At 37.5% G+C, this 16,859-nt stretch overlaps 1 protein-coding gene across 3 annotated transcripts in view; it reads right to left on the reverse strand.

Moving 5' to 3' along the window:
- Positions 1-16,859, reverse strand: part of LOC110443497 (golgin subfamily A member 4-like) — a 154,914-nt gene that overhangs the window by 29,491 nt on the left and 108,564 nt on the right. For 2 of the 3 annotated variants that reach the window (XM_021487735.1, XM_021487737.1), the window contains exons 5-6: positions 4,068-4,301; positions 3,672-3,683 (exon numbers count right to left, since the gene is read on the reverse strand). In XM_021487735.1, the coding sequence (XP_021343410.1) occupies positions 3,672-3,683; positions 4,068-4,301 (246 nt within the window). The remainder of the gene's footprint in view (positions 1-3,671; positions 3,684-4,067; positions 4,302-16,859) is intronic. The other variant, XM_021487736.1, reaches the window with a different exon arrangement.

Genomic DNA, 16,859 nt, shown 5'->3' on the forward strand with positions numbered 1-16,859 from the left:
CAATTCATATATTATTGCCTATTAATACATTCCTGGCAGTTTGAGGAGTTTGTTCATAGAGAGGACGTTTACTATGACTTACGTGATTTCAAAATGTAGGTGATATGGTACCAGTGTGTGTTTTTCAATTTTTATCTTAATTATTTATTTCTCAGTAGCTTACAAATCAATTACATTTCCATGGCGTATCTTAATTACCATATTATCAGCGACATATCAAGCAATATATTACTCTCATACACACTACCTCATTCGCAGTGGACGGTGCTACTTTATAAATGAATATGTGCGAAACATTTGCTTTACAGTGTGTGCATCAAACATATCTCAAACAACCTGTAAACTCTAGATCTGTGCCTAATGTGATTGATGCACAAATGGAATTATTAGTTCTCTCTGGGTTTTTTATACCCTTATAAATGTGAACACGCATACTTAACTCATTCATCCCTGAGATTTTAAAATGAACTATTCCAACCTATGAATTGGAAGGGTTCAAATATGTCTCCAGGGGTAAATAAGTTAAGAGGAAACTGTCAGTGATGTTATCGCTTTTAAACAGGCATGCACTACATGAAAAAACAGGTCAGGTGATTATTTTTCTAAAAATATACTTTGACCCGATTTTCCGTTTCCAATACCTGGTTTATCACCAGACTCCGTATGTAAGGAGTAGTCGCTGTGCTAAGTATTTCAAGGGCTGCTGTTCCATGGATCTTTTAGATTTCACAGGAGGGGGCTTTTAAAGGTAGTAGCACGTGCGATTATTATATGTTGTTTTAAACCACGTGCCTATATTTATAGTAGAGGAATTAAAACATACAACCTAGTTTGATTACCTACGGGAATGTGGTAGAATGTTGCCACGCCTTCTTTGTTAACGTCATACCGCTAGGCAAGTCAGAACCATACAAGTAATGTAGGACCTCGTTATAATGCCACCATTTTCCCGGCGAATTTTTTGTGCAACAAATCGGTTAGACAATACATTGAAGCAGCGGCCTGACATATGTTGGCGGTAAGCAAGGTGGCAATAATCGATGGACATTATATCGAAAGTGTAACTGTTAAAGATTGACTGTCGAGTTAGCATGACATCACTGTTATCGCGACAAGTGGTAGCCCATTGTCAGTATCTTGTGACGGGATGGAATACGGTGCTGGAGTAGCACTATAAAAGTCGGCATCAGATCTGCGTTTTTGCAAGGAAGCAAGTACTCCAGCTACTGACGCATACGTTACACACATGGATGACTTTGGCTGATGATAGGTCGCTAAACCCCATTTTTTTTTTTATAAAACTGATACTTTCTCTAAATGTACTGAACCCTAGCACATCGTTTTATCTCAAATAAGGATTCGCCCCTTTGATGTAATTGGATTTGGTTTAAGTACAATAATCTCGCTTATTAGCGTTTTTATCGTCATTGAATTAATGCAAACAGTTCAGTTTTCGTTAAGTCTAATGTTCGCTATCATTTGCATTCGAATCATCAAGTAACGAAAAGGACAAAGATTTATTTGAATGTGTTTAGGTAAATATTCGACAGATTTTTGAATTAGCGTTCATTTTACCGCGGATCTATCAAAATATAAATATATTTCGCGAAACACGGATGATAAACAGGTGATATCTAAATTCGAGGTCCGTAACTCACGTTACAAAATAATACGGAACCTAAGATATAACTGGCGGCCTTAAGGGAATTTTCCTGAGCAGCTGCCTGAGAGTAGTAAATATACGAGCAGATGCAAACCGACAAGGAACAGAACAGCCGTCATCACATATTGTTTATAAATTACTGACGCGCTAATGAGTTACCGGTACAGAAGACCGCGGAAATATAGATATATCATACCGTTTCTGACGAATTATCCTCGAGGCCGTACTTGTCGGCCAGAATCTGAGAGAAATATCTTGTAGCGGGGGCGAGGCATTGACTATGATGCAATTAGGCATTGACTATGATGCAGTTATAACCTACAGATAAATGACTAGCGCCCTCTCTCTCTATTGTGGTAAAATTGAGAACCAAAAGCTGAGAGAAAATGCCGTGTGCCGGATATAAGCTGTATTTTATGCTTTCGCAATTCTTGCTGTTTTTGTTTTTTCCTTTTCAGGGATGTAAGGGTAAACGTTTTGTAAATATAAGCCGGTGATAATATCTTCAAGCTATATATATTGTACGTAGTGAGCCCAAAGCTCGAAGAATGTCTAGTTTGTTTGTGAGCCACCTTTTATACTTCGACAAAGTCGAAATAGAAACATTTTATATAAACCATAATCAAAACAACTACATCAAAACAGTTTTCTCTTGTTGTCCATAGAGTAGCCTATAAATCCCTCTTCGATCAAAATGGCGGGAGCTTTATGTCCATGAATTATGCCAAGAATTATGTTTCGTGGAAACCGGAAGTCTGAACCGCCATCGCATTAGGCGCACGTCTTTCATCGCGACGGGCGGATTTAACAAAATACCATGACTTTCTAGTAATAGTCTATGGATGAAAAACAGGAAGTTGGGAATTGGAAAAGTGGAAGTTGCCAATGGCACGGGACAATTATATCTCTTTCGTCTGTATACAACGTGTACGGACCTTCCTAAAATGTAACGTATCTCAAGCAGACGTCACGATCGCTACGTCTGAAGTGTTAAGTATTTGTTTTATAAATAAGAGAGAACAGGTTTAACAGTACATACATAACATGACCACATGTGAGCTCTGACTTTCTCTCTGTCTGCTTCTCTCTCTCTGTATGTCTCTGTCTCTGTCTCTCTCTCTCTCTCACACTGTTAACATGTCTATCCGTCTCCAATTTTTATTTTATTTTGTCCGTCTTTTTCTGTCTCTCTTTCTCTCTTTTACTGTTACCATGTTTGTCCACCTCTCTGTTCCTCTCTCCTCCTAATTTTTATTCTCTGTTATCGTTCCTGTCTTTCCGTCTTTTTATTCCCTTTTCTTTTTCTTTGTAAATATTGCTGTGACTGTCTATCTCTCTGTCTTTCTGCTTATTTCAATGCCTCTCTGCCTCACATTCCCTTTTTCTATCTGTTTTAAGTATGTCGGTCTATCTGTCTGTCTATCGCAATATATCTATAATTCTTTATTAGCCATCCTCCCTGTTTATTTTGATTTGACTCTCTCTCTCTCTCCTGGTAGCTTTTTCTTTATGATGCCAGGCTATGTCTCTGTTTTTCTCCGAAAATTTCTGTCTCTCACTCTCTCTCCCCCTCTTCTCTCTCTCTCATACTAGAATCAATTTTGTTACGTTATTTTACAGACACGAACGTAAAATAACAGGTAAGCCATACCCAGCTGGTTATAAACCTAATTAAACTAGTAAATAATATTAGTTGTTCAGCTACAAGACTAACTACCGCATACACCAAACGCCATTAAAAGGGTCATCTCAAAATGATATTTAATACATACGGGATTGTGTCAAAATACGACTTTGAAACAAATTTTAAAATCGGCGAATCCTATTTGCGATAAAATTACCTTGTTATCAACAGTAACACATTTATATAGTATACTTTTGTGAATTTTGATAGATTTGGAAATAGGTTTTCAGCATTGTCGGACTGGACCTGAAATGTATCATATGACTTGTTATCAATTTGTAGCTCGTGATTTGACACAATCTCCGTATCATTATAGGTGATTACCTCGTATCGTTTCTGTAAGAAAATAAGGAAAAAGACTTCTGCAGAGAAAATTTAAATACATGACGTGTACATATAAAATAAAGACACAACACTCAGTTCAAAAAAAAAGGAGACGGAAATGCAGGTTTGCAACGTTCTAGCTGACGTTCAGTAAAGAGGTGAATGGTCTCACAAAAATCAGATTCGGACACTTTCAAAAACATTAATCAGCAGAGCTCGGTTATAAATCAAGGATATGAATTATAATATTTGAAATATATGTATAAATGATAAGTCCGATTTTCATAAGACCAACAGAGGATTTCATAAAGCATGCTAAAATCTACATACAGTTCAAAATTAAGAATGTGGGTTTACATACATTCAAAAAAAGCTCATGAAGATCGGAACTCTTACCTCCCAGTTCTTATGTATAAGGTGGCGACCACCTGTGTCCGGAGATCCAGGGACCGAGCCGGACCCGTCGAATACTTCGTCACTTCCGGAACTGACGTTGCTAAGGGTACTGACGGTCCGGGCGCTGTTTTCACTTGATGTTGCAGAGCAGCTTTGCGACTCAATTAGTCTTTCGAGCTCTGCCTCAGCATCGTCAGCCCTCTCTTTGACAATATCCAGTAGATTGCTTAGTATCTGTAAACACACACAAAAAACAAGATAAAACATGCAGTTTTGTGTAGGCCAACTTTCTATTGGCCTAATCTTTGACTTAAATTTTAACTTAAGAATTTTGTACTCTCTTACAAACGACGTCCGGCTTTGTTATTTTGTATGGTTGACACGTACGCTAATGTATTTTGCAATATTTTGTTTTCCAAGAGACAAGTTTCTGGAACATAGATCGCCGGAATGATTTTACGGCCGCGTGGTATATTAGAAGGGCATGCACACTTCCGGTATAATACTACATCTTAGATTAGTTACAGGCCAAATTTATCGAAGTAAGAATAAGAAAATATGGAAGTAAATTGCTGATGTTAGGGACAATCACTTATCATAAGACATGCAATCGAAAACTGCATAGCAGTATTTCTGCATGTTGTTATGTGAAGCTGTCAGATTTTTCGGTGATTACCGGAAGTACACATGCCCCTTATTACATGACTTGCGTTTATGAAAAGATTACGAAAACTACATATTAATCCATGGATTGGATATATGTAGTGATAACAAATACAACATCTTCTGATTATATGACGATTACGGCTGGGAGTTCCCGAAGTAATTGTATTGTTATACGCCTTTCCGGTATTAGTTTAAAGTAACATCGTGAGGAGGCACTCTTTGGAGTCAGTGGTGTTCAAACAATCTAACCCCTCCATTAGCGGGTGTTTACTGAAAGTTTGCATATCAAACGATGAATAACCTTAATGCATATCCGCGAAAACCGGAATCTCATTATCTGTTCGGTTTATTTTTTATATTTTACATCTTCGGACAATATATCAGACAATCGGGTTTCTGTAGCTACGGATACGTTTACTGCTGTGCCGTTTGTTAAAATGTCGGATTTATATAAAAAAACAACAACAACACCACACCAACAATAACAAAAGTGTGATTTGTCTATCATTGCTTTATTGCACTTCATTAATATTTTTGTTGTTGTATTTCAAATTTATTATTTGTCTGAATTTATATTCGCCATAATAACTGCGATCGAGTCATCGTCGAGTATAAATGTGTTGAACTATTTAAATATATGTGACTTACCGTGCATTGATTAATTAGGGACTTTCGATGAGGTGGATACTGATACTGTATTGCGAAACAATTATCGAAACCGAGATAAATATATCACATATTCAATTCGATAAGTAATAGGAGAATCATAGATGCAACGGCCAGACCCAGGGTTCGAACGCTGGACCCTCCGAACTCTAGATGGACGCTCTACCAAATGAGCTACCTGGTCGCCGATGATCGACCCATTAAAACTCTGCTTCACATATAACTAAAGACAAAGGATTATTCATAAAAATACTGGATACAAGTGATATTTTTTCCCTACAGATTGCAAAGACCAAAACACTTCAAAATGGTCATAACGATTTACAAGAATGTAAATTGTGACTACTTATTACAAAGGGGTTTTCAGCTTCAATAATGATTGACTTAACCGTAAGAAGAACACTGATTTCGGATCCAAAATTAGAAACATCGAATCAATATCGATTTACGGTCCTATGATAAGCTAGCATACACCGAACCAGTATATCATTTTTCGGATCTAAAAATAGCATCACCGACTTAATATGATTTTCCTGATCCAAAATTATAGGCATCGAATCAATAGCGATTTTACAGTCCTATAACTGACTTTGAAACACCGAACGAATATTATTTTTATGATCTTAAATTATCAACACCTATCTTAAATCGAAAAGAAAGGACGTTTAATGGCATCGCATATCATTTAGTGTTTATATCACTTTATTTAGCCGATACACATTGTATATCTTTAGTAAAAAGATAAAGAGTATCACAAAAGTTCAAGCCAGACATATACATGTACCATTTTTAATAATAATATCAATCCGGAACATAAATGGGACCAAGTTGGCTGTTATAGAAACCGTATATTTGGTGGAAGCCGAATTTCGCTCAGCGCGTTTCGTCAATGGATTTTTTTCGGTTAGCAAATGTTGCTACTAGGAAAACAAGGTCTGTTTCCTCTATGTCCCAGGGTTGGTAATGGATCGTCGGAATTCCTTTGGGAGATGCAAGGAAATGAGAGTGATCTCGGATCCTCGCCTGGCATCCCTTCTGAGACTTGTATAGTATCACATCCGGTATTAATTCCGGACATTTCCTTTTGTTGTCGATATTGAGGGCCTTCTAATTAGTCTCTGTAAGAATCCAGAATGTACGGAGAGGCTTAGAGATGGAGTTTAAATAAAAACGCCAAATATATCATGTTCTATCCGAAAGATCATATATCTATCGTATAATTGACATTAATTGACGGTTTGTATGCAGGTTCATATATCACAACTAGTCAAGCAGGCAAAACCTACAAGTAGTTATGCTATGTGGACCGGTATGCAGTAAACACTTGCCAACGTGAAGAAAATGTCGAGAAATTAATTGGCACTGGTTGAATTTGAAGTACTTAAGAAATTCTTCAGACCCGAATTACATAAAAACCCGTTAAAGGAAGTCACGAATTTGAGGTAACCTGTCAAGCGACCATTTGTAGCACGGACATCACAGGAAACTTCTCTCTGTAAGTTGAAGAAGAAAAACATACTTCCGTATTATGTATGATTTCAGAGTCTATAAATAAACAATTCAATACCTCCTCACGTTTTTAACCAATAAGACGCGAGTTTTCTTGCCATACATGTTCATTAGTTCAACAGTATCTTGTTCCGTTTGGATGTAAATGTTAACATCATATGACAAATGACGTCATTTCCTATTATGGCGACTCTGAGCTCTGGGCCTAATAAGCTACCGTAGATATTGAGATTTTATAACCGTCACGTATTGAAGACAAGCGATTACACCACAGTATCTCTCATAAGACGAGTTTATTATATAAACGCCAGACAGCTAAAGATAAGAATGCTTCCCTATATTACCGAGGTCAACCTCCGTACACACACAACTGACGACGTTCACGTTGGCAGATCTATTCCACTGTTCGCATACGGCTCTCGTGAGTGTGTGTGTCAGCGACAATCGGTGATCTGCTACATTTGTGTACACTTGGAACAACTAGGATTCATGGTCGAGGGGGACCAAATGTAAAATGTTTGAAATTCTTTCAACACTAGAGCCAAAAGTGAGGTATTGCCAAGCAAGGCACAAAGAAATAAAAGGTAGTTAGAGGTAGGAATATGAAGGTCCCAAATATTGCAATGGGTGCAGCAGATATATTTTAATGGCTTTTGTGTCCCCAAATAGAGGTCACAAAAGCAAATCCCCAATTTTGCCGGGGGTTCCCGCATTAGCGGCCTCTTACGATCATGCAGGGAGTAATAGTAGGTGCATTATTTTCTCAATCCCCGACCTGAATACCAGCATTGTGTCTATATAGGTCTATCAGGGTCATCTCGATATAATGCCCCTTGTGTTTCATTTGCTCCCTGGCCTTCAGCCACATATCTACATCGTAGTCATTTTTCACTTTCTCCTTTCCCTCGCTTTATCGACAAAACTGTTTATAACGTTCAATCTAACTATACAAATCCTTTAGCAGTATAACGGGGGTAGACATCTAAGTGATAACTCATATCTTTAGACTAACAGTCAGAGTAAAACCTCTTTATACTGTTTTGAAACCTCGTTATATTGTCAATATCAACAGAGAGCTTCTGACGTTATGTAGGTGTTTTCAGTGCGTGACATGTATACTGTCCATAATTACATGTGTACACAGCTCAAACGTCGACTCAGTTACCAACTACAAATTACAATCATACATTCGTCAAAATAAACTTAACTTTTTTGTACCTAAATATCCAAAGTCGGTGTCTTACATTTTATCACATTTGGCATATCAAGCTGATTATTTTGAAACCAATGCTTATACATTTTGATTTGAAAATTCATGTAAAAAATGTAAACAATTTTACCTTAGTTCGTTAGTAGACTCACGAAACTGGAAAAAGTATATTCCTTGAAGGCTTGAAGTTAGAAATATGGTCAAACACATTCTTACTCCATGATAAGACAGTGCCGTGTACCACAAAGCATAGTGTGTATATATATACACCTTGTAGTAAAAATCGTTCGTGTTAAGATAGACATAGATCCACGGGTTCCCGATATAATGCCCCTCGTTTTTTTGACACCTCTTATAACGCCTACATATTACTTTTTTCTCTTAAGACGTCATTAACACGTTTCCCTCATTTTATCCCCAACTCCCTTATAACGAAAACATTCTCCGTGCAAATGGTGGCAATAAACGAGATTTTACTGCCCCTCGTTCCATTTGCCACCTTGCTTAAGGTCACAATATGTCAACTTCGTTTATCCCCTGAAGACGTCCTTAATACGTTTACCTCATTTTAGCGCCAGCTATTTTATAAACGAAAAACATATCTGTGCAAATGACGGCAATAAAACGAGATTTCACTGTAAACATAATTCGAAGAAGAACAATATACACCTTGAGGTAGAACTAATGCTATCATGCAATGGGTAGCCGAGCACAGAGTTGTACTCCTGACTTTTGTTCCCAGACAAACAATACAGGATGTACAATGTAGGTGTGTTATCAGATAGGAGAAGCAGGTCTCTGCACAACGAGGGTTTGGCTATGGTACGTAAGTCCTATCTGTACTGGACTTGGCATCTTTGTATCAATGTCGAGGTGTTAAATGGAGCTATGCTTTGTAGCCCCGTGTTTCCAAGGAATAATTACCCTTTAACTTACAGTGCCTGTGTGGTTAGTTATTGGCGAGGCGAGTGCCAGTTTGGAGATATTAGCAGGATAGGTTTTCGTTGTTTTCTCCAATTTGTACCGCGTGTGTTTAGGTACAGGTAAACACTAAACATTTTAATTATAAAGGAGCTATCTCCGAAGACGTTCAAATTACTACAAAACGTGTTTCTCTTGCAGATTATTGACTAATGAATCCAAATTGCACAAGGTTTTTAACAGGGGAGAGCTTTTTACTACATGGAGACAATCTGTAGAGATAGTATAGTTTTTGCCTACTAACACGTAGAAATCTGGATGAACAGACCAAAAACTACTTGCAAAATGAGAAACAGAATATCAAACTAGCGTTTTGTGTAAAATCCTAATGAACAGACCCGAAACAAGTAAAGGGAGAAACAGAATATTTAACTTGCGTTTTGTGAAAAATACTAACGAACAAACCCGATTCTACATGTAAAATGAGAAACAGAATATTCAACTCGCAAAATTTGTAAACTGTTTACTACGGTTAGACACATTTATATGGCAGAAGATGACAATTAAGCATGTCTTATGACAAAAACCGATACTGCTTCCTTTGATATTCAACTTCAAAATCAGAACATTTAAATCGTACCCTGCTTATATTATTAACTTCAATCCGACGCTTTGGCAGGAATGTTTATATTTATATATACATATACATGTATGACGTCAATAACACGCTTCAAACTTCATACACCGATTCTACATCTACGTCATTTTATCTAAAACTGCTACTTGAGAAACAGAACATTAAACTCGTAGCCTGTGTATAATTCAGTAACATTTGACACTATGACAGGAATGTTTATCATGACACCGATATAACGCATGCAAAAGTACATCATTTGATCTCAAAACTGCTACATGAGAAACATAATATCTAACTCGTATCCTGTGTATATTATCAAGTATAGTTCGACACTTTTAGGAGGTGTGTGTGTGTGTGTGTGTGAGTGTGAGTGTGTGTGTGTGTGTATATAATGTATGACGAAAATAAAACGCGTCCAATATCACACACCGATCCTGCATCATTTTATCTAAAAACTGCTACTTGAGAAACAGAATATCCAACTCGTGTCCAGTATATATCATTAGGTACAATCAAACGCTCAGAGAGGGATTATACATGTATGTCGACAATGTAACGTATCCAATATTATTCAACGATATATAAAACTGCAATATGAGAAACCGTTTATTGAACTTGAATATTGTATGTATATGTATCACTTTTACTACAATTTGATATTTTCACAGGAAGTAATACCACGTATCATAATGCTATATACGTTACTGCACAATTTGATCTAAAACTGAATCTGAGAAACCGTATATCTAATTCTCATCTGATATGACATTGTTTACGAATCATTAATGTTAGATAATAATCAAATATCTCGTATCATATTTACTCTTAAAATCGATATTGTGGAGACAACCTGTATATTTATGGAAATGCATATCATATCATTTACTAATAACGGCTCACAATTTGATTTGATTTGATACAGCGCCGCCGGTTTGTTGAATTGGGTTAAAATAGGCTAATATTATGCAGTGTTAGCAATTTGGAAAGGAAACAGTTTTGTGTCCATTACAAATCAGTAGTAATATAATTCTGAAAATATAACTGCCATTATTGACCAAATAATATATTTATATTAGATGGCACACGTTTTCCTACATTCTCAATCGTTGGATCATAATCACGTCGATATCGGTCATTTGTGACGTCACAATGTTTTCTGCTGAAAATAACATTGTGCATTATGAGGCATGAAACCCGATTGCACTGTGAAACACAACTCGCCATCAGAAGAGCTTTCACCCACGTATGCAATTATAGGCGACACATTTTTCGATATACGCACTGGACAATGTAACGGACGATGAATAATAGGCCAGAAAACTGAATATAGTGGGACAAAAGGCCCGGGTTAAGCGTGCTACACTCTCTAATCCCAAGAGGTACTCTCATACATATTTGGCGATTGTAGGTGACAGAGTATATGTAACACGCCTAGCTCGCGCGCCCCGTACGACGTATTACACTGGCTGACGAATGAGGTGCAAACCCATAACTCCCTACGGTAGTACCAGTGGGAGAATAACCTAATAAAATAGCATTAAAACATAGGATATCTCTCCCCCCATGATTGCAGTTGACATGTCAAACGTGAGTACTCTGGTAATGTATGAAAGCGTAGAAGTTTCGTAAATATTTAATTTCTATGAAGTTATGGTTGCCAGACTCTGCATTCATAAGATACAGTTACACAATTGATTCAGATAATGTACAAAAGGAGAAAACAATTCCCTCTCTCTATAATATTGGATAGCAATCTTGCAGTGTATTCTGACTACAAAATAGAAAATATATGTGGAGGCGATATTCCCCTGGGCGCGCGAGTAAGAGGACCCACGCTGTAATACAGTGCTTTGAAATGAAACGTGAAATCAATTACTTCCATATCAGCCAGGCGAAGCATTGCTGGATTGTAAAGAGTATTACCATACGTACTGATATTTCGCAATCTCCGTCCAATAATGGTACATACAAAATGAAAGCTTTCAATTTTATTTCGTTTAAAAAGCAGCTCGTTGACAGTGAATCCCAATATCATTTCAGACGCAAAGTAGCTGTAGCAAATTGTGGACATTTGACATTTAAAACTGCATCATATCTTTAATGTGTCATTTGTTACGTTCACTGCTTTGAAAGATCACATGCAGAGTCATTATTAATGGGTTTTTTTAATTTTTTTATAATCGGGGTTTATAAGCCTGGGCAATGTATAGAGATGTCAATTTCATTTAATGTTTGAAGGATCTTGACCAAATACATTGCATTGTTTGATGTTTTCATTCGAAATAAAAAGTAGGGGACAGCATAATTATATTATTTTAAGTCAGTTTGCCACTGTTCAAATCATAAACGTTATAAGGAATTTCTCTCAATCAAACTTTGTGTCATCCGGACACGTGTAAATCAGATCTTCAGGCCCCACTCATACCGCACTGTATACTCCCGAACCAAATACCACTCGAACAACAATCAGATCTTCAGGCCCCACTCATACCGCACTGTATACACTCCCGTACCAAATACCACTCGAACAAAACAGGTTCTTAGTTAAATTGGACCGTATAGGTTCTCTCAATCAAACTCTGCGTGATCCGGACACGTGTAAATCAGATCTTCAGGACCCACTCATACCGCACTGTATACTCCCGAACCAAACAGGTTCTTAGTTTAATTTGACCGTATACCGTATATATATAACATTCGAACCAAACAAAGATTTGAACGTAAACCACTCGAACCAAACTAGACAGGCCTTCACGTAGATCCGTCCTCGAGCCGAACACATATTCACGTATATTTTAAAGTAAACCACTCGAACCAAACAGCCCTGCAGGTAGGTTTGACCATCTACCGCTCCAACCAAACACATCTTCAAGTAGATTTGAACGTAAACCACTCGAACCAAACACACCTTCACGTAGATTTGAACGTAAACCACTCGAACCAAACACACCTTCACGTAGATTTGAACGTAAACCACTCGAACCAAACACACCTTCACGTAGATTTGAACGTAAACCACTCGAACCAAACACACCTTCACGTAGATTTGAACGTAAACCACTCGAACCAAACACACCTTCACGTAGATTTGAACGTAAACCACTCGAACCAAACACACCTTCACGTAGATTTGAACGTAAACCACTCGAACCAAACACACCTTCACGTAGATTTGAACGTAAACCACTCGAACCAAACACACCTTCACGTAGATTTGAACGTAAACCACTCGAACCAAACACACCTTCACGTAGATTTGAACGTAAACCACTCGAACCAAACTCATCTTCACGTAGATTTGAACGTAAACCACTCGGATCAAACTCATCTTCACGTAGATTTGAACGTAAACCACTCGGATCAAACTCATCTTCACGTAGATTTGAACGTAAACGACCCAAACCAAACACATCTTCACGTAGATTTGAACGTAAACGACCCAAACCAAACACATCTTCACGTAGATTTGAACGTAAACCACTCGAACCAAACAGACATGCAGGTAGGATTGACCATTTACCACTAGAACCAAACACTTCTTCACGTAGATTTAAACGTAAACCACTTGAACCAAACGGCCCTACATGGAAGTCCGACCGTATACCACTCGAACCAAAGAGTACTTCATGTAGATTTTACCGTTTACCACTTGTACAAAATAAATATAATAGTATGAGCCCCCCTCCCCCATCCCACCCCCTGTTACGACAGTGTCAGCTTGATACATTTGCAGGTTTACGTTTAGTTGACCTTTTATAACCAGACTCTATTTCGAACGAACACAACATCGGCCCTGTTGTTGCTCAGTAATTCAGATTGGTTTCAAAGTATCGGGTCTTTATGGTCGGCAGATGTTGCAAAAACGTTCAAAAGAAATAGGGATATTATTTCGATATCGTTATAAGTATGGTCTTTCCACCAGAAAGCAAATTGATAGATGCACCACCGCTCTCTTACAACATCGAGTTACATAGGCTTAGTGAATTCATGTTTAAATCGTTCTATAGCTCTACATGTATAATCATGTTTTCAGAACGATGAACATTAATTGAATGTGTACTGTAGTGACTAATTTACAGTATGCAACAGGAGCAAGGTACAGGTAATATGAAACAAGAAGAAAATATCTGGTGTCTACTGTGAACAACAATATTTTCATCTTGCTAAATTTTCGAACGTTTGCCTTTCTGTCACAGCAAAACTGTAAGAATCAATCAACGAACTTTAACACTTTTTTTTAAAAGAACGACGATGTCTCCTAACATGTACGCCATCTTCTTTCACTTACTGAAGTATGGTTAGAATGACAAAACGCCATTGTAGTCAACAGCAAAACGTGAGGCAATTACGCCCCCCCCCCCTTTTCTTTTTACAGATCAGAGCAGAATGGTTCTTAACATTCATCGTCAGGTTTAGCTTTATACTGGTCATCAACTATCTGTACAACAATATTTATTCTCCCCACATTGATGAGCGATATAGAAAGGTTTAGTTATTACATTTTTCCTTATATGCAACAGATGCAAATATATACAGTATCTAACTGAATTTTCGGGAAGAATATGGTTTTAGGTAAAGTGATTTTAGGTAGAGCGTCTAAGGTCTCTGTGTTGTATCGCCAACAAAAAAGAGATCCAATTTGTTCATCACTTTTTTCTAACATGAAGTTACTGGTCCATTTACTTTAGATATACATGTCCTTGCTAAAATAAAAAGACAAGGAGCGGAGTGATATTTTCTAAAATTTTCAAAAGAGGAGAGTTTCTGCAGTTTTACTGGGAATAATTTCAAAATAATATAATTCCTGAAAATGTCGTTTAATTACCTTTATCATGAATATTAAGGAATATGGCATATACATATTTGTAAAAAAGATATTAGTTTTTTAATAGCAATACCATATCTCATCTACTACAAATATATTATATACAATGTAGAAGCTACATAGAAAAAAACCCAGAATTTAGTACATATATATGTTACAGAGTAAATGCACATATGCAAATACTGTATACTAAATCAGCCTGTTAATGCATTACATCCCGGATGTTTATATCGAGGCCTGAAAGTATTCACGCATTATGGAATATATGCCAATACCTGTCCCTTTCAGTACATCAAGTGTACACATTTATCCCGTTGTACAACAAATGTAAATGTCATGAATTATATATTTTCTATGTGAAACGGGACGAAAACTCCTTACCGCTATGTTATATTTTATAAGTACAGGTATAAGATCAAACACTTGTTTTTACGCAGTACACACGACGGAAGAGGTCTAAAGACGACTCTTTTATATAAATGCAACGTAAAATAATTATTAAAAAACCCAGTGATATATCGATACATAACAATGGTTAGATAACTAGTAAACAGCTAAATAGTATATGGATATTTAACATTATGTTTAAGCAGTGAGCAGTGACTTACTTTGCATAATGGAACATCCTCCCTCAATCCACAGTAATCGAAAAACCACACGTGCGTACACACGTACCACTTAATCAGCTGTGTCTCGCACGTACGTAAGCAAATAGGACTATCCACACATCACTGACAACTAATTACACCTCCGGCAATTTACATGGCCCGTCCAGCGTGGAATCTCGGAACGAGCCGAAACAATACTACAGTGCTAACCAACCACTCTCTACACTACTGACAATACGTACGCATCGGGTTTGTAGTAGGGTAGGCTGGCCGTGTCTAGAAGAATATCGCTGCAGGAATAGTTTCCCCACAGGTCGTGGTATGGTGAGCTATCCGTATCGAGTCTTATACTTAGTACATCATTGCAGAAACAAGTCCCCCAAAAGATCATGCTAGGCTTGACCGCATCTAAAAGTATACCACTGCAGGAAAAGGATCCCCACCTGGCACATTATGCTAAAAAGGGAATTCAAAGTCAGGCAAATTACTTCAGATAGACAGCAAAAAATTATAACTTTGTTAGTTATGTATTCCAGGACACCTTTCATAGTGTTGTTGGTTCTGCTTATTCAGGCTATACCATAACATAGGATATATAGGATGTTTTATAATCGTTGCCGTTAATTAATTCTAGTACAGTGCTGATACGTGTGACTGACTCCCAACAACGGTACCGTACCACAAGAGCATCACCAATTAACACCAAGGGAGGTAAACATTGCCGAAAATATGCTCCCTATTCTATCGTAGTTATATATCATGCTAAGCCCAAATTACCGGTATGATCTTGCATTTTACATATGGCAAATGTCTCACGAAGAGAATTTCTGTTGGGAGTAGCTTTAATATTCTAAGCCTCGTTCTGCCTATTTCCACTAAAAGAAGGCCTGTTTATCATGACATTTGTAGGTAAAATGTTTCATGATAGAGTTATTCTGTCAGTAGTAGATATACTAGCCTTGTACTACAGAATTTCACTAAAAAGTAAGCCTATCTGTCGTGACACATGAAGGTAAAATGTTTCACGATAGAGTTATTCTGTTGGAATTGTAGATATACTAGCCTTGTACTACAGAATTTCACTAAAAAGTAAGCCTATCTGTCGTGACACATGAAGGTAAAATGTTTCATGATAGAGTTATTCTGTTAGCAGTAGATATACTAGCCTGGTACTACAGAATTTCACTAAAAAGTAAGCCTATCTGTCGTGACACATGAAGGTAAAATGGCTCATGGCAGAGTTATTCGGTTGGCAGTAGCTCTATTGTGGAAGCACGGTAGTCTAGAGGTAGGACGCCGGGCTCGTGACCGAACGGTTGCGAGTTCGAGACACGTAACGGCACTGTTATGTCTCTTAAAACAAGATACTTTACTCCGCTCGTTTCAGTCTACTCAGCTGTAAATGAGTACGTGGTTGGACAGTTCTAGAATTGTTGAATGCTAGCTGTGAGCGCCGAAATGTCAGCACCGGCTGTATGCTCCATAGGGAGTTGACACATATATTGGTGGGTTACAAAGGCCCTATAACCACGGTTAATAAATTGTGAACCGCTTAGAGACGACCTACGAACTTGGTTTTGATAAAGCGGTATATTAGAACCTCGGATTATTATTATTATTATTACCTATTAGTCTAAGCACTGTTCTACAGAACTTCAGTATCTATCATTGAATTTGCAGTGGTCATGTGCACGTAAAATGTCTCATGAGAGAGTTAGTTATCTTGAAATAAGTCAGTAGATATATTAGT

Source organism: Mizuhopecten yessoensis, unplaced genomic scaffold (assembly GCF_002113885.1).
Source record: "Mizuhopecten yessoensis strain PY_sf001 unplaced genomic scaffold, ASM211388v2 scaffold716349, whole genome shotgun sequence".
Classification (NCBI taxonomy): Eukaryota; Metazoa; Mollusca; class Bivalvia; order Pectinida; family Pectinidae; genus Mizuhopecten; species Mizuhopecten yessoensis.